Raw genomic sequence first — 22,942 nt, forward strand, 5'->3', positions numbered from 1 at the left:
AAATCCACCCATTCAGCTCTTGACACGGCCCGTTGCGGCTGGCTGAACCCTTAGGGGTCTAAAATAACGCCCTGTTCAGACTAAAAAAGAAGCGCTCAGGCCACCTTTGGAGCTGAACATGCAGCCGTTGGTGAGATTAGCCTTATCACATTCCTTTTCAAGCGACCCCAGGGCCGCCAAACGCCGTGTTACATAAGCTTTGTTACTGCGCTGTGCACCTGCGTGCCAAGGATTACCTCGTAACCTGGTATTCAACCGTTCAGGCATTCGGCGCTTGTGGTGAGACTGTTACTCCTTGCTGATACTGTGCGGAGAGACATGTAGGTCTAGTAAGTTTACCCAACTGAGTGAATGGGTTGCCCGTTTCGCCAAGCCACCAGACGTAAGCAGTAATGCAGCTCTTGCATTCAATTCTTTGTGGACCATCAGGTACATCCAATGTCTCAAACTCTGGCTTGAGGTAGTGCGGCTGATCTTGGGACTATTGGAAATGCTCAGCGCTCAACTGGACGCCATAAATACTACGCTACAGGTCTGGACTGCAATGTACCCAACCTCAAAACCATTGGTTGATGATAATGGAGTCTCGCTAGTGATCTTACAGCTTCTTTTCATTATAGTATAACAGCTCAAATTGATTCAAGCAGCATTACTCCCGCATCCTTCTGCTATTGCGAAACCAGCTCATCTGCTTTCCCTTGTTCAACCTCCATCATTGCAAGACCCTTAAAGTTTATTCTTGTTACAATGCCTCCTTCACTCGCAGTTGGAGAGTTTGCAAAAGCTCCTCCCAATGCCAGCAGAAGTCCTTGTCCCGTTGTGAACGCTCTTGCAAACCATGGCTATCTTGAGCGCAGCGGACGTGGTATTTTCATGGACGATCTCAATGCTTCAATGAAACATGTTGGCATGAGTCCCCTCCTCGGCTCTGTCTTTGCTATTCCGACCTACTTCGAGTACCAAAACCCAGCCAAAGCATACATGAAAAAGCCTGTCAGCACATGGCAAAGAATTTGGTCACTCATCAAGAACCCTTATTCCTTCTTTGACTATTTTGGCTGCTGGAATGCGAACCAGATTAGTGATGGCAAGAAGTATCTCAATCTTGTTGATCTTGCTTCTCACGGTGCTATCGAGCACGACATCTCTCTGTCAAGACGAGACATTGCTCAGAAGCAAGGAAACAATGATCCTCAACAAGATTTGATCGAAGAAATGTTGGACTATTCTTTTGATGGCGAAACACTCACTATTGAAGACCTTGGAAGGTTTATCAAAGCTCGGATTCAACGTCAACTGGAGGACAATCCAGAGTTGGTTTATGGACCGGCTGAACATCAGGTTAACTGCGGCCAAATCGCACTGATGATGGGCTGTTTTGGAGATGGAAAGACGATCCCCGTCAAGTATGTCAAAGCTATCTTTGAGGATGAGAGACTACCTATCGAGGAAGGCTGGAAGAGGAGATCATGGTGGACAATGGGACTTGTCGAGTTCTTTGGCGCTGTGAAGAAGTTGGTCAATGCTGTTGGCGTGGAGTTTTAGTTGTCATGTTATTGGCCGCGTTGTTAATTTACAAGGGTATACAGGTTTTATTCTACTTGTGAGTAGTAAGTTGATTGAGAAAATAATCATAACTTCAATCATGATAACCTGTAGGGGGTTGAATGAGCTCGCATGTAACAGGCTCCTTCGCAAGATGTTGATTAAATCGTAATTATCTAAGAAAGGCATTTATAATTTCCAGTACTCCGTAGATCTCGAGAGAATCTCCTCGGATAGCATTGTTCATACTCCATCATGGTCAAGATGGCCTCAATTTCGGACGCTTGTTAGTGGGCCTCAGTTTCTTTCAGAGAAAAATGGACTTTTGAAAGGATACCATGTTTCTGAAAGGTCGACGAATGCTCAAATTCCAAAGTTCATTGACAGCCAGCCACAGAAAGAGTACTAACCCGAAGATGAGTTGAGAGCAGCTTACCGCAAGCTAGCGCTGAGGGGTAACTAGCTATTGCAAGACCTAATGCAGGCAGGGGTGGGCGCTAAAGCCAATACTGCAACCCTGAACATTACCCATGCATGATGCAGTGGCCAAAAATGTCTTGGGGTTTCTGAGTGTCTCAGTTCAAACGAACATTGCAGTGAGCGAATTGTGAATCATCGCTCATGAGATACACCTGTGACGAGATTTTCAGCTCTCTCCACTTTCCAGCAACTGTCACATTGGGCTTTCAATTTGTATGAGTTTCCGTGGATGCACTCTCTACACATAGCTTGCTGGCTTGCCTAGAAAAAACAAGAGTGGTCAGCGGCTCGTCCAGTGGCGCGCTGAACACTTTCAGTATAATCTCAGCTGGAATTCCCCAAGAGGTCAAGATCCAAAAAGCTATGCGCGTCCAGAAAACTCGGCTGCGCCTTATGACGAATGACAGTCTGGCGTACAGTGCGATAACAGCTTGTCCAGTGGTTTCCATGCATGAAGCTTTGTAATGTAAAGGCTGGATCTTCCCACGGTATTGCCAAAGAGTTCCTTACTATAACAACTTCTCCATTCGACTCCAAACGCAAAAGTGCAACACTGCCACCAGAAAAGTCTTTCGTTTGTTCCTTGTCACTGTATCTCAAACAGCGTTACAAACATCCTTCTTCCTCTCATCACTTCCTCAAATCACCTTTGAATCAATACACGACCATGTCTTCCCTTCACGCCTATCTCCCAGCCCTCAAGGGCATTGCCATCGCTGGTAGTCTCATCAACGGCGGTACCATGACATCAGGCTACCGTCTTCTCCCCTCAATCTACCCAACAGTTCAAAAGTCGCCCAAGGACGCTGCAAAGCAATGGGAGTACTTTTACTGGTCCATGTCAGCCACTGTGCCATGGGTGGACCTGACCACTATTATTGTCATTGGCACTATCGCCTATGGAGAGTACAAGGAGAACAGCTCTGCTTTGCCTTGGAAGATCTGGGCTACTGCAGGAGGACTCATGCCTCTTGGTTGGATCTGGGTACGGAAGGTGATGCTTGGCCCGTCCTACAAGCTCCTCGCTATTGCGGACTCGACATCTACTGAGAATGAACCATTGAAAGCCAGCGCGAAGAACGTCTTGGACCTCATGCAAGAGTTCAATGCGCAGATGGCTTTCAGGATGATGTTTCCGTGGGTTGTTGGTGGACTTGCGCTCTGGGCTACCCTAGGCTTTTAAGAGGTATGATCTCAGGAAAGATCATTTGAAGGCAGAGAATCACGGCGCACCATGGTAACAATCTGTCGGTGACAACATGTTAGAGTGCAATATCTTGAGAGCGAGTGACAGTATAGCAGTTCCTTTTTCTTTCTGAATCTTAGCATCTCGAACATCATGTCATATATTCATAGTAACATTGTGCCGAGGGGATTAACTGGCGAGGACAGTCCGCGGAGTCGGCACTTTTGGAGACGCCGATGATCTAAATCATATCTAGTTAGCTCTGTTTATCTATCCGTATCGCTCTCAAGCGTAAACTTTACTTGATGATTAAGCTGATTAATTATCTGGATACTGGTCTATGACTGGGCGCGGGTTTTGCCGGTGGAACAAGTGCCTCTGGCGTTTTACTGCATTCAGTAAGATGGTTAGAACGGAACTAACCAGAGGCCGACTCCGAGAAATAAGATTAATTCAATTCCGTCAGATTTACCCCATGAACCTGGCATCATCGACCACAAAATAAGCCTCTCAGCCTCAAATCCAACAATAATCTCTCAAAAGACGAGAGTGAAAGGGCCCCAGAAAATATCAGCCGCAATGTCGGAGCCGCCACCAAACAATGGCTTCGTCGGTCGTGTCCGCGGCGCGTCACTATCGCTCATCAATGCTAACCCGCAGCTGGGCATGTGGCAAGCCACTGGTACCGCCATCGCACAAGCACCCAATCTCACTGAACTCCGCGACGCCGAATCTGGCGGCGACAAGATCGAGTTCAACGCACAAGGCCACTCTGCGCGTTACGCTGCCCCCGAGCCAGACGGCGAGCTCACGCTGGTTAGGACATCGACACTCACCCGCAGACCCAGTTTGCTTCCAAGGTTTGACAAGGACCCTTTCACCGAGGAGCCCGCCGTTATTCCTGAGGAGGTAGACGTGGAACAAGGGTCGACGAGGGCTGAGACTATTACCGAGGCACCCGGTGAACGCCATCACCACCATCATCTTCATCTGCGCGAAAAACATCGTCAGCGGCAGATTCGACGGCAAAGTCTGTACGAGAAACACAAAGCTGACGAGAAGGAGAAATGGGGACCAACGATCCTCAACGGCCTCAAGGCGTTTTGGAAATTCTTTCTCACGCCATCTGGCTTCCTCATCACGCTGTACGGTTTGAACATTGTTGTAAGTGGCTTTTGTCCATCCATTCCGTGCGTTTAACCTACTCGGGTAGGGCCTTGAGACCGGCCCCCCTTAGCCTAACCCATTCCACACGTGGAGCCTGAGGGTCAGGCACGGGGGGTACGGTGACTAGGAAAAGGGTCGGTTGACTAGGGAAATTAAGCTACCTCATTTTTATATGTGCGCCCCACCAAATTAGATGTACTTCCTTTGCCACGGATAACTACATGATTGTGACCGGACCAACCCCTCCATTTGCAACCCCCACCAAAAATGCATATTGCCAAAACACCAAGCAACCATCACGACTATTCGGTATTTTCTTCATCCTTTGGGATAACGAACTCGCCCTAACTGACTTCAATAGTATCCCCAATGACTATTTCTTCATTATCATCATCATATTCATCATCTTCATCCATTTCCTCATCATCTTCAACGATTTCTAAGCCGTCAGCTTCCAACGACATCTTCTTCCGATTAGAGCGGCGTTTTTCCTCGTCACTGACAATAAATTCCAACGCCTCCTTCACGATATTGAAGTCATAGTCAAATGGAAGAAGGAATTGGGGATTCCAGTGAAAGATAAATACTCTAGGGGCTTCCCGACTTTCTGATTTCTTTGCATTAGTCGCTTTCACCTTGGAATCTTTGCTTTTAGCCAGAAGCTCGCGGTGAAGCCGGTATCTTGACCCTATCACCGCCGTCGACCGTATACAATCTTGGTGTTGTTTTTTTATATAAAATTCGGCCGCTGTGAATAGCTTCCTTTTCTGAGAATAAGTCGGCTGGCTGCTGTATAGATCAGCAACCCGTAGATCCTTTAAAGAAGCCCTGAGCATCTTCCTGACCGCTGCAATCCATCGTCGTAAATACCCGACTTCAACCCTAACTTCTTTAGTGTGCATACGAGCTTCCTCGGCCGCCTGACCGGCCAGCCGGTTGTGCTGATCCTTTGCGACGCGAAGTCTGGCATCATATATAGTAATTGGCCCGTAATTTGCCAGTATGGTGGTCCCCTGATCCCGGGCAGACCTTCTAAGGTTCTTCTCCTTGAGACGGCGCATTTCCTGAGTCGCAGTAATCCCATTGACTGCGAGAGTTGTATGTGCTTTCTGCAGCTTCTCATTGACATGTGACACTGAGGGAGTCAGAGGCGTGCCCGAGGTTATTGAGCATTCGATCCTGAGGGCCACATATTCCTCGTACTGACGGATCTGCCGTAACTTGAGCTCCGGCGTGTTCATTTCGATCCAGTTGACGCACGGGGGTGGCGTTGACATCAATCGAATCTCCTGGTCGTGACGATTCGAATGGTGTATCTCATGAGGCGGCGTAACGCCGTCTTCCTCACTCATTTCGGAGTTGCTATCGCTGCTGTGGGTGGAAGAGGACCCTCGTGAGATATAGCCGGGTAACGACTCTTCAGCTACCTCCAAAGATAGTGATGATAAGGGATTTATCATACGGGCTAGTACAACCTCAGGATCGAAGGGATAGATGCCGGTCTTTTGCCAAGATGAGATGATAGTGCTTCTCTTAGTAGTACGGGCGCGTACCTCCTGTAAATGGAACAAAAAGTCAGCTTTATTGAAGTCTGTAGCGCCATCTGCAATCTCACGAAGAAGGATTTCCTGATGCCAATGCTTGTATACACAGAATAGCCCTACATCTAGCGGTTGAAGGATATGTGTCAAGTGAGGCGGGAAAGGGAACAACACCACGCCTGCATCTTGGGCTTTTTGGAAAAGCTCTTTGGTAAAATGATTCTCACAACCGTCTAGTAATAGTGTTCTTTTTCCCGGACTCAAAGAAGTCCGGGAAAGCCGTTCAAAGTGGTCGAAGAATTCTAGCGCGGAGATATCATCGATATAGCCGTTTGGTGTTGTAACGATCGTTGTGCCCGGTTCAAGGCGGTTGTCAACCCACCGAGACGGCAGCTGTACGCCCGGCATGATGATAAACGATGGAATAACCCGTCCTTTTGCTGATATAGACTCAATGATCGTGACGCTTATTGTCTCGTGTGCATCAGTCAAGATAGGCTTGTCGATTTCCCCAAAAGTCCACAGGAACATCCCATTTTTAAGATAACCGATCTGGAAGCCTGTCTCATCGATGTTCCACACATCCTCGTAATCTATGCCTTTTTCCGCGTAATCATGCCACTTGCGAAACCACTCTTCGACGTTGGCTCGGTCTGCCATCGCCTTTCTTTGCACTGCGATGGTTGAACTCTTCTTTCTATGAAGAATAGAGGAATATCTTCTTAGAAAACGTCTTGCCCAGTATCTAGAAGCCGTTGGAAGTCGGTCAGTTGCTTTTAGAATTGAATTAGCATACTGTCGAAGAGTACGCATCTGTATATGATGTCCCTGAGTGACGCGGCGCCAGCACCAAGCGAGGATCGCCTTCTCTTCTTCCGGCGAAAAAAGCGTGAAGTTGCCGCCATTTTGAGAGACAGGATGTTTTCCTTTTTGTCGAGAAAGCAACCTTTTATATGGTACCCTCCATGCCTTAGCAGCTTTAACAGCTGAGGAGTAATATCCTTCCCTTAGAAGCTCGACAGCCGCGACAGTACGCGTCTCAAGGTTATGAGCTGTATATCGCAAGACATTAGGGTTTCCGGTGTCAGAATTGATATATTTTTGTACTGCAGTAAGAGCCGGTTCAGGGCTTTTGATTGATGTATCCATCGTCTCAATTGAATAGAAATTGCAATTATCATGACTGAATAAAGTAATTACCTTGTTGGTGTTGAGGACGTTGAGTGGTGATTTCGTTGCGATGTTTGTGAGGGGTAATGACATATCGCGGGCATCATCAGTGCAGTAAAGAGGGACAATTCAACTAAAGGAGTGACTTATTTTTTTGGTGGGGCTACATACAAAAATGAGGTATCTAATTTATTCCCCAGTCACCCGCCCCTTTCCCTAGTCAGCCTACCCCCCGTGCTTGACGCACGGGCACCTACGGTGGAAAGGAAAGCACGGGGGGTCGGTCTCTAGACCCTACCCGAGTAGCTAATCGAGGCTCTCACAGGCATGGGGCGTAAGTGGATTGATAACTGACATATCTTATCTTTGTGTTGTACACTTCTAATTCTTCATCCCTAGGCAATGCTCTTCTTCCTCCTGCTGAATGCCGCGCCAGCCATGAACCATCCCAGCGCTAACGATGACAACTCACCGCGTAAGAAATGGCTCGAGATAGATAGTCAGATCCTCAACGCCCTCTTCTGCGTCACAGGCTTTGGCCTCGCCCCATGGCGCTTCCGCGACTGGTACTTTTACACCCGCGCTGTCTGCTGGAAGAATGTTCCTGCCATGCAGAGGCTAGCCGAGCAGAACAAGGCTTGGTTTCGACCTCCTGCCTGGGCAACTGAACCGAACCCGACTGACTCGGCTACTGATCTTCCTCGCTCAACCACGTTTACTGGCGAGAAGGCGCCCCCGACACCGCTTTGGAAATTGGGATTCACTATCTATATGATGGTTCTGAATACATTCCTGCAAGCTGTTTTGTGTTACTTCATGTGGGGGTATAACCGTTTTGATCGTCCCGTAAGTTCACGTCTTCGTAGTTCCCCTAAAGAATTTCAGGCATACATACTGACTTCAATGTCAAAGAGCTGGGCTACTGGTACTTTTATCGGCCTTGGCTGCGGTACAGGATTGTTGGCTGGTCTGATGTCGTGGTGGGAGGGGCGCAAAGTCAAGAAGATTGAGGGACCCGAGGTCAAAGTTGTGACTGTATGAAGAGATCATAGTGCGCAAGGTCTATCCCAAGTCTCATAAAATCTAATTTTATATGGTACCTCTAAAGGTCAATGCAAATCCCTGAGCTGGGACCCAGCGAATGGTCCGAGTTTTATTGGTCCAGATCACACTAAATTGATGGCCTGGGTTTAGCGCTGGAGAACGGTACGTACATGTTATCCATCGCCAAGCAGACTGCCTGATAGCCGAATACGGAATACGCGTATAGTGACGAAGTCTCGCGTATTGTGTTTGATACAAGCTTCAAGCAAATAAATGACGTATATATGGAGTCCAGAAAACTGATTTGCCTCCCAAGGGAGTAGAAAGATTATCAGTATCATCCTTCATGACTTATTGCCAATCCTTCTATTGCAAGCATACAGCCAGGTCGTTGCCGCGAGACATCAACAACAACAATGCATTACCGCACGTCACTCGTGGTTGGCCACGTAGCAGGGGCAATGGCACTTCCAAGCTCCCAGTTTATTATGGCAGATCGCGCCGCTCAACATGCTCCACCAAATCCAGAACCCATCAGCCTTTCAACACTTCCCCTTCCACCAGTTGCACCTGGCAATGTAACCGGGGCTTGCACGAAAGAAGTGAATCCAAATGGCACTGGATGTATGACTCTAGCGTCAAACGAAGACTTCCAAGCAGGTGGCTTCTTACCCGATGGAAAGCATGTCTTGGTTCTCGTCACCTTTACAGGCGCTCCTCCATCTCCGGACCCCGCCAGCGTTTACAATGGTAGCCAGATTATCGCCGTGAAGACTGACGGCAAGGAATTCCCCAGTGGCAGTCCCTGGAAGTGTCTCACTTGTGGATTGGTCAAGGGAAACACAGGAGGAGCGAGCCTAACATACAACTACCCACAGGCATTCGGCGATGGAAAAAGAATCCTATTCGGCACCAATATACTCGATTGTGGAGAGTATAAACTGGTTGACGCAGCCTGTACACCTGAACGTACCCATGTCTATCCGATCCGGTGGAATACTAGCCCTGATGGGACTGGGGAGGGCGGCGCCATTCGGGAACTGCGTTTGCACCCAGACGACGTCCATCTTGGGTTCAATGTTTTCACAACAACCGGTCGAAAGATCGGCCAGTATGCGTACCTTGGAAGATTGAAGTTCAACGCGAAGCCGACAACCGGCACACCACTTGTCCCACGTTACGATCTCGTTAAAGTTACGCGACTTTTCAATCCAGAATCAGAACAACCTATCACGACGCATGGCAATGCTATTATCATCAACCGGGAAGCCATAGCTGTGGGCGAGCTTCGTGGATTCAGCGGTAGGGGAACTGAAGTTACCTACATCGGCTATCCGGCTGAGTCCTCCAACATTGATGTCTTCGCTGTTCACCTGCAGACTGGCAAGGTCCGGCGACTTACTAGCCATCCAGAATATTGTGATCCTGTTGCTGTCTCCCCGGACGATCAATGGATCGTGGTTGAGGATACACGGGGGACGGACCGACAGATGTGGCTCTCTGGCATGAGACAGATTCCGCCTATCACTGACTTAATCAGCACATCGCTCACGTCCGCAACCAGAAACAACGGACAGAGACGATTCTTCAGACCGTACCTTTTGGATCGCTATGGTGATCGCGGGGACTATTTCGGCCAGAAGGTTAATGGACGAGGGGACGGTGTCCCCGGTAGTGGCGACTATAATGACCCCGAATGGAATGCGATGGCTGACCCTAAATGGTCTCCTGACGGCACTCAGATTGTTTACGGGGATGTTCAAACACTTCCTCCTGCGTGCGGTGGGATAAACCCGCTTCCATGCTATCCATCCAAAGAGCCAGGAGGTAGACGAGTACGTGTGGTCTTGGCAACTCTGACTACTCGGGAGCCCCTCAATCTTCCCGCAGTTAATCCCATCCCAGACGAGGTCCCATGGGGTGTGAAGTATTCCCCAGGGGACATTGATCCACAACGTCCGGAGCCAACACCTGGAAATTATACACTGGCAGGGCTCATTTGTGGATATGCTGATGTTGAGATTGTTGGGGGAGTTGATAAATCTATCAGTGAGATCAGTGTTATCTATCACAACTTCTCTGACGATGGATCAACGTTCCTGTCAGGGTTCGAAACAGTTCGCGCCACATTTCCTTCCCTGACGCTCAGCCATGTCGACTGGTATTCTGATCTGACTCAGACTGGAAGCTCAAAGAATACCAAAAGGACAAGCCCAGATGGCTTTCACCTCACCATTGATGTTTTGAAGAACATCTTCCAAGCAAATGGGACCATGAACACTACTCTTGATGGCCATCTCTATACACAGCCTGCGAACGGAACCTGAAACGAGGGGGTTAAAGCTCAACAAGCATACCGTAGCATGTCGTAAGCTATTGAATAAGCTAGCTGTATTCAACAAAGGTTATTTCTTTATATCTATAGATCGCCTTTACTTGTCTTTATGAATGCATCTTATTATACTTTCCGCTGTCCAACACCAGGTACGTCCTATCGTATACCCACTGAAGCTCCCTGTAAACATTGAGGAAACTATGCGCTCTGCAAGGGATACTCATCCACCGTATACCTAGGCTTTTCGGCCCCCGGATTGTTGATAACTTGGCTAGGGTGGAAGATATTGAAGAGAATAGCAACAAAGGACATGAGCGTCGCATCAAAGATATAGATCCAATACTCTTCTGCCTGCAGCGCTCCCTCTTTTCCAAGAACATATTCCGCGACACGGAAAACAGAACGAACTAGGATAAAAAGGCTTGAAGCGTAAAGGATGAAGATCAGCTTCTCCCAAGGAGTGTTCAAGACAAGAGATCGAGATGTTGGGCGAGAGCGAATTCGCATGTGAAAGACAACTGTGACAATCATGAAGAAGCCAAAGAAAACGATCTGAATGAGCAATCCACCAACTATCATATTCTCGCCCTTTTCGACACTTTCTTTGGACTTTGCTGAGGCGAGCATACCGCCACCGCCGCTCTGTGCCAGGAAAGATAGTACGTCGCCGATGACGAAAACCTTGGTCAACCACTTTGTTCGAATGAGAGATAAATGGCCGGCGTCTAAAAGGACTATCAACCGGCCCAGTATCATATAAATAGACGCGGCGAGGAGTGCAGGACCGAGGAGGAGCAATATCGACTGCATGATGTATGGGTTTTTGGTGTAGTCTGGAGCTTCGTTTGCGGAGAGCGCACGGCCAACATAACCAAACGCCTCAACTGTGGAGAATCAGCAGTCTATCACAGCTTTGAAGACAAGGATACTTACAAAGACAGCCGATGAGGAATGGGATAAAGTACCATGTTCGATGCCGGAACATTTGCCACATGTGAACAAGAGCGGTGGTGGTAAAGATAATGACAAATATGGCGGCCGCTGGTAGGGAGGGCTCATAATTGTAGAAAGTAAAACCTGCCATTGTGCCGTTTTGAAACAGTGATGAAGATTGAAAAACGATTGTGGGGTTGGAAGTCTGATACAAATGAGTGTGTTCAACTCCGTAATGACGGGTGATTAGAGAAGAAAGGAAAGGGAATGTAACAAAGGAATTAACAGACTAAAGAAAGAAAAGGCTGGAAATGGATAATGAGAAGAAGACTGAAAATTATTTGTCCTTGTTCCTGAACTAGTTATAGATGAATTGAGTACGTAGTTGTGTGTTGCAATACGCGGACTTGGCCCCTGAAACCTGAGGGGCCAGTACATGATACGGCAAGTTCCTCCTCAAGGGTGACTGGATTGGATGTGTCTTATGCTTAATTCACACTCCCTCCACTATCCATGCAGTTTCCAGTGCATGTCAGTATGGGTCAACTAAAGTGCGGATACTGCCGTAGGCCATTTGGCTATACACGTATAGCCAGCACTAGCAGGGATATACGGACTAGCGGGACTCATTGGCTACAATCAGCATGACGGCATTCGCGTATTGCTATAGACGGTCAAGTAGCCGGAATTTCTTAATTATAAAAATAGTTCAGCAAGGATAAATAATGCGTTTTTCATCCCGGCCTACACATTTCCAATAGAAAAAGGTTATTTTTATCTAATACGCGCCAAAGGTCCTCAATATCTGCAGCAACCCCTCTGACGCACATCTCAAACTTTTGGCCACAGGTTTACATTCAGCAAAAAGACAAAAAGGTAGAGGACTATTGATAAAGACATATGGGCAAGGTTTTCGGCCTCTGCTGATAGAAGGGATGGTTGGGAAGACAGGCAAGGCCATGTCTTACCTTCAATACGCAGTAGTGTCAAAGAAATAATGTTTCATCTAAGCGCTTTAGATCTCAACTGGTGGAGAAAAAGAGAAATTTGGCATTCTGAAATACAATATCGTTCTGGAACGAAGTGGGGGTGGAACTGCAAAGCCTGGCTGTCTTTAATCCGCCCACTGTCCTGCAGGGAAATGGGGCCTTGTATCAACAGCCGGCGAAATAGCGAGAGCCTTGGTTTTCCTACAAGAGTAGGAATGGGCAGAATTCAAGATTGAGTCAATGTTATACATCCCGCAATAGGCCTGACAACGCACCTTTCCTGGAAAGTCACTCTTGACTCGTCGCAAGACGGTCAATGAGGCATGATTTGTGTCCGAGACATCATGCATAGCACCTTTTGTTACATCTGTACACGGCAGTCTTTTCATGTGCGTATTGGAGTATTACCTTCAACTGGAGTTTTCTAGGTCTTTATACAAGCATATCAGCCCGATCTGAGGATGACAGCGAGACATGTTAAGTACCTGGTACGTGATCAAGTGTCCCAGAAGTATAAGAGCTAACCTGACAGACCTACCTTGTATTCCTCAAAGTCTCCCTCCTACTGATATATCCAGTCCTAATTACCTGACTTCGTAGATGTCCACTACCGGGAGCCAGAGTTTGGATTAACTATGGCAATAATTCCCGTCTCAATCATTCATGCAGTTCTCGCTGCCTAAGGCTTTAAAAAAGAATAAATTACAGGAATAGCATTTGTAATAGAATGTATGCCTCGAAAAGATGGCTAGGTCTAGCCCCTATGAAGATGTTTCATATAGTGTATTTGATCGCGCGACTCAAAGTTTTGACTGGCAATGAACTGCTGGCAAACACATTAATGAAGGAAGAGATAATACTCTTTGCCTCATTTGCCTGTGTCTTTACTATTATATGTATTGGCTTTGCTGTTATCTGCGTTTTCAATCTCGGGAAGGGACTAAACTGCTCCTCGGCCAAGGCACAAATGACATCCCTGCCTCCACGAGCGCCTTAGACCTCAACCCCAGGCATCTAAGCATCAGGACTATGGACTCTGAACAGCTATCTAAGCGCTTTGACATTGATTAGATATCTATTATCCATAGTTGCCCTCGGTCTAAACATTATGTAATAGTTTTACTCCTTTAAGAAGAGACTTCTAGATTATTAGATAATTACATTTAGTCATTATACTATTTCAACCTACGTCTCTTACTGTCTTCACTGCTTGTCTGAATATTTTCCATCGATTAATACAGCAACCATAAAGCGGTAGTGATAAAGCTTTCTGGACTATATCCGCCAGTAGAGCCGAGGTGGCGGGTAATGTTCCCGCTATCCGCAAAGAGAGTACTGCTGTGGTGTTTACCTCTTAGCTTGCTGCCCGCACTAATAATATACAAGGTTTATAATAATCATAACTTAAACCCAGCCACTCGTGTACTTACAAATATGGAGCTACTCAGCATTCATTTCACTGCCTTCAGTAATAAATTCACTAAGCTATTGGATCCCAATGAATACGCAATTAACAACAGCATAAGTTCCCCGAGCTAAAATACGACTTCCCAAGTATATGATGAAAGTTCGCCGCCGTGGTCGGACTGCCAAGTGATAACAGTGGATCACGGAGCTTGGCAAGACGCCAAATCGCGGGGTTACAGGTTCACCTTTATCTTATTCGACAATGATAATCACTTACTAGTATTAAGAAGGAAGCTCATTGCAACGCCGGTACTTGGCTCGGAGTTGTTCAAGCATATATAAAGGAAGGGAACGTCACCTTTCAAGAGACCTTATCCAGAAAGCAACATGCATCTCTTGGTGGTCTCAACACTCCTTTCGGGAGCTGCAACGCTCTCTTATGCCGGGAATAGAGTGCCTTTTGAACCAGACCCTCCTCATATTGCCGCCAATTTTCCGGATGTAGATCAAAAGCTCTACTCTCCCGCCTTCATCGAACCTGAGAGTGTTGCTCCCGGTTTCGCCAATGGCACATCGGCACCAAATTCCCAGCAGAAGCTGGAACAGTTCCTGTGGACGCTTGCTTCTCGAAACGAATGGATGACCTATCACAATCCTGTGTTCATCTCTGAAGAGGGACGCTCGATTCCATACGTTGTTCTGTCTGCATCAAAATCGCTCCTACAGACAGCAGCAGTGGGTAATACCACCAACAAAGTCCGCGTATGGCTACAGGGCGGAGTTCATGGGAATGAACCGGCTGGTGAAGAAGGGCTCCTTGCTCTTCTTGGAAAAATGGATGCTGAACCGGAATGGGCACTTGGACTTCTGGAAAAGCTCGATATTATTGTTCTTCCACGATATAATCCCGATGGGTCGGCTTACTTTCAGCGTCTCTTTGCGACAAGCTTCGACCCCAACCGAGACCATACCAAGATGGCTTCTCAACAGACTATGGAGGTCAAACAGCTGAACCTCAAGTTCAATGCCCATGTCCACCTTGATTGCCATGAGTATGGAGCCCGAAGAGGGTTAACCCATGAAAACAAGACATATATCCCTGTGCAGGATAACCAGTTCTCGGCATTTAAGAACCCAAATGTCCACGCTGATATCCGATCAATGGCAGAAACTCTGTTTGTCCCAGAAGTTGCCAGCGCTCTGCGAAAGAAGAACCTTACAACGAATGGCTATGTTGTTGCATCGCAAGAAAACGACACTATCAAACTCCAAGATTTTGTCACCGACACTCGTGGTGAAGTCACTGTTTTCCTCGGTCAAGGACTGGCTTTTCTCTCTGAGACGAGAGGGATTGGTATTGGTGATCGCAATTTCCAGCGCAGAACAACAGCTGGTTTGACTGCTGCTGAGACTGTGTCGCGAATTGCTGCTGACAATGCCGAACTGGTATATGAAACTGTTGAAGAAGCGAGGAAGGACTTTATCGAAAATGGCCAGGAGATCATTGTGAGGGATCAGCCAAGATGGATGGAGACGACATGGCCATACCTTGACGCCGAAACAGGAAACATCACCGAAGTTCCTGTTTTGTTTGGCAACAACACTCCTCCTGCGAGTAACCTTACCCGCGCACGCCCCGAAGCATACATCTTCAGTAGAGCCTGGTCTAATGCTGCCCTTCGCCTTCGAGCTGCTGGTGTTGTTGTGGATGAGCTTGCAGTCGACTTTGAAGGTGAAGTCGAAGCATACAACATCACGTCTGCTACGCTGGCAGAAACCAAGTATGAGGGTATTGCATTGACTACAGTGAATACTGAGTTGAGCAAGAAGACGATGAAGTTTCCTGCTGGGGCATATTGGGTCGGTACGAAACAGCAGCATGCAGCCCAGGCTTTTGTTAGACTGGAGCCTGAGAATCTAGATGGGTTTGTTACGTTCAACATATTCCCCGTCAATGTAGGAGATGAATATCAGGTCTATAGAATTCCGTCCAAGACTCAATAGTGGCATAGTGCAAGACAGTAGGACGATGAGATGAACATATGTATATCTTTCTGCCTATCTACTGGCAAGAATTTGTGCATTGCCCAAGCTGTGTGAAATCGCCTGGCATTTATGTCCTTCTACGGATGTCTCGAGCAACAAACGAGGGATCCAAGCGCGGTAACTTCAGCGAGCGTTCCACTTGACCTAGCGGCCTTTGATTGGTGTAACGATAGTGTCTTAATAAGGCAAGTGGGGATCTTAACGGCTAATAACGGAGGATTATCTACCGTCAAGAATTAACCGACGGATATTTAATCTCAAGCTACCTCTTGAACCAATAACGTCTCACCAAACTGCAGATCCTGTAACATGGAGATAAAATTCCTCCGAGAGGTGATAGCGCATTGAGCGATATTAAATGTAAAATGTACATCTGCATAATGGGCTTCCTATTCGAGGCTATAAACTGAAAGACGAAAACAAAATACAAATTTGAGGAAACTGTCCCAGTTGCTGATATTTCGATCTTCCTCGCCTCGACTGTCTCCATCTCGTATCCCAAGTTACCTACTGCAGTTCTTACTCAAGCATTATACACAACACAAATACTAGAGCACAATGTCACCGACTTCTTCACCTCCAGTGTTGGTAATGGGCGGAGCAGGTTTCAGCTACCAACTATGCCCTGACCCTGAGTCTCTTCCAATCGTCGACATTCTCCTGCGCTCATTCGAACTTGGCGTGCGTACCATTGACACATCACCATACTATGAGCCTTCGGAGCAACTCATGGGCGCTGCTTTGTCGAATCCCCGTATTCAGTCCAGATACCAACGGAGCGACTACGAACTCATGACCAAGGTTGGCCGCATCAAGGAAAATGAGTTCAATTACTCCCCGGACTGGATCAGAAAATCTGTTGCCAGGTCATTGGAACGGTTTGGGACTACGTACTTGGATGTTGTCTTTTGCCATGATGTTGAGTATGTGTCTCTAGATGAAGCCGTCACTGCTGTTGGTGTACTGCTGGAGTTTCGACGTAATGGGGTTATTCTACGAGTTGGAATCTCGGGCTACGACATCGATGTCCTCGCTGAAGTTGCTAGCCTTGCCCGAAAGAAATACGGGCACCCTGTCGATGTTGTTCAGACTTGGGCACAGCTCACTCTTCAGAACACGCAAGCCGAGACCCGTGGTTTTGATCGGTTCCGCGCCGCTGGTGTAAATTCTGTATTCTGCTCAAGTCCACTGGCTGTTGGACTGTTGAGGACGGGCGGTATTCCCCTTGGGCTGACAGGTGATTGGCATCCTGCGCCTCAAGGTCTGAGAGCTGCAGCAGCTGAAGCCGCTGAGTGGATGGAAAAGTACGGAAACGGAGAAAGTCTATCTTCCCTTGCGATGCAGTACGCCGTTTTGAAAGCGAAGCAGAATTGTACTTCCTCGTTCTCGGTATCAACCATAACTGGAATCAGCACCCTATCCGATCTGGAGCAGAATGTGGCTGCAGCCAAAACAGTACTCAAAAATTTCGGCAGCTCCGAGAGTTTACTGGACTACACCGAGCTGGACTCTCAATCAGTGGAGAGTAGATTGGCACTCTCCGAGCGTGTTCGTTTGATCCTTGGGGAGTGGCTAGACTACGATTTCTCAGGGAAAAAGTCAAAAGCAATCAGTGGAAACTCCAATCATGACGATATTAAGGAGACTGGTGTTGTAGAAATCACAGCACGAGAGAACAAGGATTTGAAAGAGTCCACAGCGATCAGAGTGGCAGCGTAAGAGGCATTATGAACATAGGTAAATTTATATAAGTTTACTCTTTTATCAAGTAAGACCCGATATAAAGTTAAATTGTCATCTTTAACCGTGAAATCATCTCAATCCTTTTGCTTTAATACCAACTCTCTAGGCTGGTATACTCACTCCGCGATCCAGAGATGTACACACAAGTACTCATTTGTAGGTAGTGGGTCCTCCTCTATCGAGAATGTGAGATAAAGATATGCTAGCATTTTGTCCAGTTAGTTATGTAACGGAAATGTCAATTGCATAATGAGATATACTAGTAGATAGACTTTTCTTTACAGCAATATAAAAGGACGTAACATGTAAGCCTGACAAGCTCTATAATGCCTTGACCCTCGGTTGGTTAATGACCGCCTCTGCCTCCTTGCTTGTCCACCAACTGGCCTCGTTACCTGGATATACAAACCTCACCAGACTTTCTGGCTTCATCTCCACGCTATATCCCGGCATCAAGGGCGTGACATAATGTCCATCAACAACTTTCGACGGATGGCGGAAATGCTCATGCAAATGGTCCACGTATTCCAAAACGCTCTTGCGGCCACTGATGACCACGTAATCAATAGTGCTCAAATGCTGAGTATACTCGGGTAGTCCTACACCACCTGAATGCGGGACAATGGGGACCTTGAATTTGGCAGCAAGGAGGAGAATCGCCAGAACCTCGTTTACACCACCAACACGGCATGCATCAGGCTGGATGATATCCACAGCGCCTGCTTGAAGGAGCTGTTTGAACATGACACGATTCTGGCACATTTCTCCTGTTGCTACTGCGATGGCGCCGTGGCTTGTGTTGGACAGACCTTGCCGAATGGCAGCGTGTCCTAGAATGTCGTCTGGAGATGTTGGTTCCTCGATGAACCATGGTTTGAACTCTGCGAGAGCATTCATGTGTGTGATGGCTTCAGTAACGGACCAGACCTATAGTGGGGAGTAAGTAGAGTGATCTCAGACCGAGAAGTTGGGTCATACCTGATTAGCATCCACCATGAGCACGTTGCCTGTATCATAGCCCAATACGTCACGGGCAATCCTCAGTCTCTGTCGATCCTCTTCAAGGTTCGTGCCAACTTTGAGCTTGAAGTACTTGAAGCCCTGCTGAACACTCTCCTTAAGAAGTCTCTTCATCTTGTCTTCACCATACCCCAACCAGCCGGCACTAGTAGTGTACGCAGGTACTGCACGATTGTTCAAAGCCTCCTGGATCCTCTCGGACTTGCCCTTCTGTGCTGCTCTCAGAATCTCCAAGGCATCATTCGGACTGAGCACGTCAGAAATGTAACGAAAGTCAATACATTGGATAACTTCTTCTGGTGTCATATCCGCAATAACACGCCAGACAGGCTTCCCCAATGTCTTTGCCCACAAGTCCCAGATTGCATTCACAATGGCACCGAGAGCTAGATGTATGACACCTTTTTCAGGGCCAACCCAACGGAGCTGTGAGTCTGAGGTGAGGTAGCGCCACGTTTTACCCCAATCTTTTGTGAGGTCAGAAAGATCTTTGCCCTGAATCAGAGGAGCGAGGAGGTCGATTGCGCCACAGACGAGCTCATTACCGCGACCAATTGTAAAGGTCTACAAGTATTCTGTGAGATTCAGCTCAGTGCAGATTCAGGAATGCTTCACATACCATGCCATGACCTGTAAAGTTGGGGTCGTCGGTGACAAGAATACAAAAGGCAGCTGAGTAGTCTGGTGATAGATTCATGCCATCTGAGCCAGACTTGTCCAGGGAAGTCTTGAGGTCCTAGTCAGCGCTGGTCTTATTTGTATGCCTGCAGGTACCTACAGGAAACCGCACATCATGTGATGTGATAGTTTTGATGATAACCATGGTTCGTCGTACGTTGAGAAGTGATGTTTATCAAGTTTGAGCGGGCTTGCATAGCTACACATTTATTTCAAGTGCTTAGGTGACTGTTTGTTTTATAATTATGTTTGCTGCTAATATCAAGTGTGATTATCTCCACTTCAATCTCCATCTGAGTAGCATTACGCAAAATACAGTCAAACTGTCCTACAACTAATAAGAAGTCAATGTTTTATCTGTGCCCAAATCGGGTAAATAACTCCCTCTATAGTAAGGGATTTAACTTCACGCGGAATACCAAGCCAACACCTTTTTTCCGACGCTTTAAATTCTTAGAAGTGGATGGATGATGTAGGGTAGCGTAGGATTTTAATCAGAACTGCCTAGGCTCATTCTCCTCACTCTGGCAATTTGATGATTGGCCCAGTTCTGCACCATCGGATAATTCATTCCAGCGTCCCGGCGGCAAATTACTAAATACCGAGACGCCGCACGGATATTTCCCTGGTCCTTAATTATCCTGATTATAGTGGGCTTCCCGCGAAATTTCCAAGCCGTGGATAAACATGGATGCTCAACATAGTGAACCGCGTCAACATGCCAAGAGGGATCCACCGAGTGGCCGGAAGAGAACAAGACTTGCTTGCGACAGATGCAGCACTCTGAGAGTTCGATGTGATGGTCAGCAGCCGTGGTAAGTGCCAGAGGAGCAGATCACCAATCACAAACAGAATACGAAAAAGCTCACGTTGGAATACGCTCTAGTCGACGTTGCCAAGGTTGGTTTTGATATCGCGATTGAGAGAGAGATTTTATTGATACATTGCCGGTTTAGAATACCATCAAACATGTCATTATACTCGAAACATCGGCAGACGTGGTCGTAAGCCGAAATCGACAAATCGAGTACAAGAGTCACAGCACGATCGAGAGTTCGACTCATCAGAAGCTGATTGTGATCTGGAACAAAGCACGCCGCATCCACAGCCGGAGCAGAGTGGAACTTATGACGTCCAAGAAAGTCCCGATCTCCCCACAAATAACCATTACTCATCGAGCCACTCATCACATCATGATGCGGCATCATTAGATATACAAGCCGATTCAATAACGGCACCAACTTATGATCAGCTGTATCATGTACCTGACAACCAACCTTCCTATCCTCTACCTGATTTCGACCTCGCAGTTCATAATGGCACTGGCTCTGTTCACGAATCACCTGCACGCGAACGAGCTTCAACTGTTACCCAAAGTTTGCCATCTCATGGATGCCGTTACAAGTGCCTCGAGCCAGTAATTCCTTTGCTCCACGGGATCATTGACGCGAGGCTTGTCTGCGAGTTATTTGAGCTTTACTTTGTTGAGCCAGGCGGATCTTTATTTCGATGTTCTTCTCCATATGTTCTAGCCCACATCATGCGAAAAGAATCGCTTCTTCGAGACAACAACCCGCGAACGTGTACACCAGCGTTGCTGGTTACCATGATCTGGGTCAGTGCACAGACAGCTGAGAGCTCCTTGTTTCTGCTGCCAGGCCAGAAAGCGATAGTTTGTGAAGAGCTGAGGAAGTTGATGATGGGTTTAATTCAGGGCAGAGACCGTGACGTTTGGAACAGAACCACCAGTCAGTATGTCCCCCCTTTTCACGAGCTCTGCCAACTCGAGCCACTAGGTGGTCCGCTTGTAAGAGATCTTGAGTATGCTGCCACGGCTGGAGCTCAAAATCGGCCAAATTACCATGTTGAATCTGTCCCTGCCGTCTCGCCACCAGTACCCCTGGTAGATGATGTCCTCATGTTCATCCTCGTCACCATCGTCTCTTCGGGCGGCGACTTCAAAACAGATTGCCTCCGATGGTGGAACAAGGCACTACGTCTTTCTCATAATATGGGATTAAACAGAGAAGACTCGCCTGAGAATAGCTTCACCCAATCAGAAACAACTATGTGCACCAGCCAAACATCCTCGTGTGGGTGTCGGTCCTGTGAAGGTGCACGTACAGGGTTGACCGTATTGGAAATCCGAGAAGAGCGACGGAGAGCATTTTGGCTGATCTTTTGTCTCGATCGTCACTTGGCTCTATCGTTCAACGCACCACTCCGGATCCTTGACGACGAGTGCCAATTATATGCGCCGCTTTCGGATGAGGCTTGGGCAGCCTTATCAACAGGACGATACCCTGTCGACGCAACATTGGGTAGTAGCTCACATTCAACGATTTTCGGCGCTCCCACTCGTATTTCAGGGATTGGCTTCTTTGAATACTTTCTTCCACTTATGACGATCCTTGGTGACGTTATTCAACTGCATCGACAAAAGCACCACCCACGATTTGGCAATGTTCGAAGATCTCAAGATAACAATGGACATGAGGATGAGGATGACCCGGCCACCGCAATGATAGAGCAAGTCATGGCGCAGTGTGCACAAAGCATAACTGAACTGGCCAGCGCGTACCAAGTCGATGCGCTTGATGGCTCAGCTATACCAGCGAGTCAAGTGCGCACCCCGCAATGTGCGATATCACCGCAACAGAGTCACGGCGACCAGTTTAGAACGTCGAATTCCGCCAGCCACGCCTCATCACACCGTCAACATGCGCAGGCACAGCTTGTTGCGGCATACAGTACATTCATACTGCATGTTCTTCACGTCCTCCTCCATGGGAAGTGGGACGCCGTCTCGATGCTAGATAATAAAGATGGCTGGATACCATCTGTAGGCTTCATGAAGTGTGCATCTCATGCAATAGCCGCGTCTGACGCTATGTCACGGATCCTGGCATGTGATCCAGAACTTTCTTTCATGCCATACCTATTTGGCATCTATCTTTTGCATGGCAGCTTTATCTTGTTACTGTTTGCAGATCGAATGCCTCAGCTTGGATTGAACGAATCTGTCGAAAAGGCTTGTGAGATTATCATACGAGCACACGAGGTTTGTGTTGTTACTTTGAGCACAGAGTTCCAGGTAAGGTTCACACTCTAACATCGATCAAAATAGCCTGCTTCTTGGACCTCACTAATACAAAGTACTATACGTAGAAACGGTTCCGCAAAGTGCTTAGGTCGACGCTCTACAGCGTGAGGAGTCCGGAAACATCTAACTTGGAGGAGAGTAAAGCTCGTCGCCGAGCGTTGTCTTTGTACAGATGGAACGAAGGGGCAACTGGGCTGGCGCTATAGCTGTTACTTATCTTCTAATACAAGTAATTCATAAATCGAGGACTAGAAATAGAGTCTTCACAACTGGCGTAAGGCGCAAATCAATTATAACTAAGACATCCGCTATATGGTCTGTTATTTGTGTTGCTCTAAAGGCATTAATTGCATAAGATTCAAGAGTGATAGGTACAACGATTCACGAACGGGATGCTATGACACTGTGAAAAGGTTCTAGTGTTTATAGAGAAGGTGTAATATAAAACTGAACGAATACCTCATACCCTTGAGCCTCTACTGACAAATGGGCTTCATCTCCAACTATCTCACTTCCACTCTCATTGGCATTTATAACGCCCGGGAGCTCCCTTAC

General features: G+C 47.3%; 10 protein-coding genes across 10 annotated transcripts; 8 read left to right on the forward strand and 2 right to left on the reverse strand.

The window, feature by feature from the left end:
- Positions 1–558: 558 nt before the first annotated feature.
- BKA55DRAFT_584760 (Chloroperoxidase) lies at positions 559–1,901 on the forward strand. The gene has a single exon (XM_046194380.1). The coding sequence runs from the start codon at positions 748–750 to the stop codon at positions 1,543–1,545; it is 798 nt and encodes a 265-aa protein (XP_046042261.1). The 5' UTR covers positions 559–747; the 3' UTR covers positions 1,546–1,901.
- A 791-nt stretch (positions 1,902–2,692) lies between these two features.
- BKA55DRAFT_697410 (uncharacterized protein) lies at positions 2,693–3,208 on the forward strand (the record flags this gene model as incomplete). Its single annotated transcript, XM_046200376.1, has 1 exon — positions 2,693–3,208. One exon carries the CDS (start codon positions 2,693–2,695, stop codon positions 3,206–3,208), a length of 516 nt encoding a protein of 171 aa, XP_046042262.1.
- A 291-nt stretch (positions 3,209–3,499) lies between these two features.
- BKA55DRAFT_215796 (uncharacterized protein) lies at positions 3,500–4,864 on the forward strand. The gene is made up of 2 exons (XM_046185193.1): positions 3,500–4,375; positions 4,740–4,864. The coding sequence occupies exons 1-2, from the start codon at positions 3,791–3,793 to the stop codon at positions 4,749–4,751; spliced, it is 597 nt and encodes a 198-aa protein (XP_046042263.1). The 5' UTR covers positions 3,500–3,790; the 3' UTR covers positions 4,752–4,864.
- Positions 4,865–7,260: 2,396 nt separating this feature from the next.
- BKA55DRAFT_584767 (uncharacterized protein) lies at positions 7,261–8,228 on the forward strand. The gene is made up of 3 exons (XM_046194381.1): positions 7,261–7,423; positions 7,489–7,935; positions 8,002–8,228. The coding sequence occupies exons 2-3, from the start codon at positions 7,492–7,494 to the stop codon at positions 8,128–8,130; spliced, it is 573 nt and encodes a 190-aa protein (XP_046042264.1). The 5' UTR covers positions 7,261–7,423; positions 7,489–7,491; the 3' UTR covers positions 8,131–8,228.
- Positions 8,229–8,549: 321 nt separating this feature from the next.
- BKA55DRAFT_668195 (uncharacterized protein) lies at positions 8,550–10,491 on the forward strand (the record flags this gene model as incomplete). The annotated part of the gene is made up of 1 exon (XM_046197883.1): positions 8,550–10,491. The coding sequence occupies one exon, from the start codon at positions 8,550–8,552 to the stop codon at positions 10,458–10,460; it is 1,911 nt and encodes a 636-aa protein (XP_046042265.1). The 3' UTR covers positions 10,461–10,491.
- A 175-nt stretch (positions 10,492–10,666) lies between these two features.
- BKA55DRAFT_717442 (RTA1 like protein-domain-containing protein) lies at positions 10,667–11,818 on the reverse strand (the record flags this gene model as incomplete). Its single annotated transcript, XM_046200923.1, has 2 exons — positions 11,402–11,818; positions 10,667–11,352 (listed from the first exon to the last, which is right to left on the reverse strand). Exons 1-2 carry the CDS (start codon positions 11,550–11,552, stop codon positions 10,667–10,669), a joined length of 837 nt encoding a protein of 278 aa, XP_046042266.1. The 5' UTR covers positions 11,553–11,818.
- A 2,272-nt stretch (positions 11,819–14,090) lies between these two features.
- BKA55DRAFT_584771 (uncharacterized protein) lies at positions 14,091–15,915 on the forward strand. Its single transcript, XM_046194382.1, has one exon. The coding sequence runs from the start codon at positions 14,185–14,187 to the stop codon at positions 15,799–15,801; it is 1,617 nt and encodes a 538-aa protein (XP_046042267.1). The 5' UTR covers positions 14,091–14,184; the 3' UTR covers positions 15,802–15,915.
- A 230-nt stretch (positions 15,916–16,145) lies between these two features.
- On the forward strand, positions 16,146–17,623 carry BKA55DRAFT_584772 (Aldo/keto reductase family-domain-containing protein). The gene has a single exon (XM_046194383.1). It carries the CDS (start codon positions 16,402–16,404, stop codon positions 17,560–17,562), a length of 1,161 nt encoding a protein of 386 aa, XP_046042268.1. The 5' UTR covers positions 16,146–16,401; the 3' UTR covers positions 17,563–17,623.
- Positions 17,624–17,907: 284 nt separating this feature from the next.
- BKA55DRAFT_743879 (enolase C-terminal domain-like protein) lies at positions 17,908–19,586 on the reverse strand (the record flags this gene model as incomplete). The annotated part of the gene is made up of 4 exons (XM_046201569.1): positions 19,385–19,586; positions 19,226–19,333; positions 18,565–19,170; positions 17,908–18,513 (listed from the first exon to the last, which is right to left on the reverse strand). The coding sequence occupies exons 1-4, from the start codon at positions 19,427–19,429 to the stop codon at positions 17,908–17,910; spliced, it is 1,365 nt and encodes a 454-aa protein (XP_046042269.1). The 5' UTR covers positions 19,430–19,586.
- A 348-nt stretch (positions 19,587–19,934) lies between these two features.
- On the forward strand, positions 19,935–22,691 carry BKA55DRAFT_584775 (fungal-specific transcription factor domain-containing protein). The gene is made up of 4 exons (XM_046194384.1): positions 19,935–20,099; positions 20,171–20,184; positions 20,241–22,378; positions 22,453–22,691. Exons 1-4 carry the CDS (start codon positions 19,972–19,974, stop codon positions 22,591–22,593), a joined length of 2,421 nt encoding a protein of 806 aa, XP_046042270.1. The 5' UTR covers positions 19,935–19,971; the 3' UTR covers positions 22,594–22,691.
- Positions 22,692–22,942: the final 251 nt, after the last annotated feature.

The sequence above is a fragment of the Fusarium redolens genome (genome assembly GCF_020744475.1).
Source record: "Fusarium redolens strain MPI-CAGE-AT-0023 chromosome Unknown BKA55scaffold_27, whole genome shotgun sequence".
Lineage (NCBI taxonomy): Eukaryota > Fungi > Ascomycota > Sordariomycetes > Hypocreales > Nectriaceae > Fusarium > Fusarium redolens.

Coding starts and splice junctions, on each gene's coding strand:
- BKA55DRAFT_215796 (XM_046185193.1), top strand. CDS start 3,791: ATGTCGGAGCCGCCACCAAACAATGGCTTCGTCGGTCGTGTCCGCGGC.
- BKA55DRAFT_584760 (XM_046194380.1), top strand. CDS start 748: ATGCCTCCTTCACTCGCAGTTGGAGAGTTTGCAAAAGCTCCTCCCAAT.
- BKA55DRAFT_584775 (XM_046194384.1), top strand. CDS start 19,972: ATGGATGCTCAACATAGTGAACCGCGTCAACATGCCAAGAGGGATCCA. Junction 22,379..22,452: donor CTTTGAGCACAGAGTTCCAG/GTAAGGTTCACA, acceptor TACTATACGTAG/AAACGGTTCCGCAAAGTGCT.
- BKA55DRAFT_584772 (XM_046194383.1), top strand. CDS start 16,402: ATGTCACCGACTTCTTCACCTCCAGTGTTGGTAATGGGCGGAGCAGGT.
- BKA55DRAFT_584771 (XM_046194382.1), top strand. CDS start 14,185: ATGCATCTCTTGGTGGTCTCAACACTCCTTTCGGGAGCTGCAACGCTC.
- BKA55DRAFT_584767 (XM_046194381.1), top strand. CDS start 7,492: ATGCTCTTCTTCCTCCTGCTGAATGCCGCGCCAGCCATGAACCATCCC. Junction 7,936..8,001: donor ATAACCGTTTTGATCGTCCC/GTAAGTTCACGT, acceptor TCAATGTCAAAG/AGCTGGGCTACTGGTACTTT.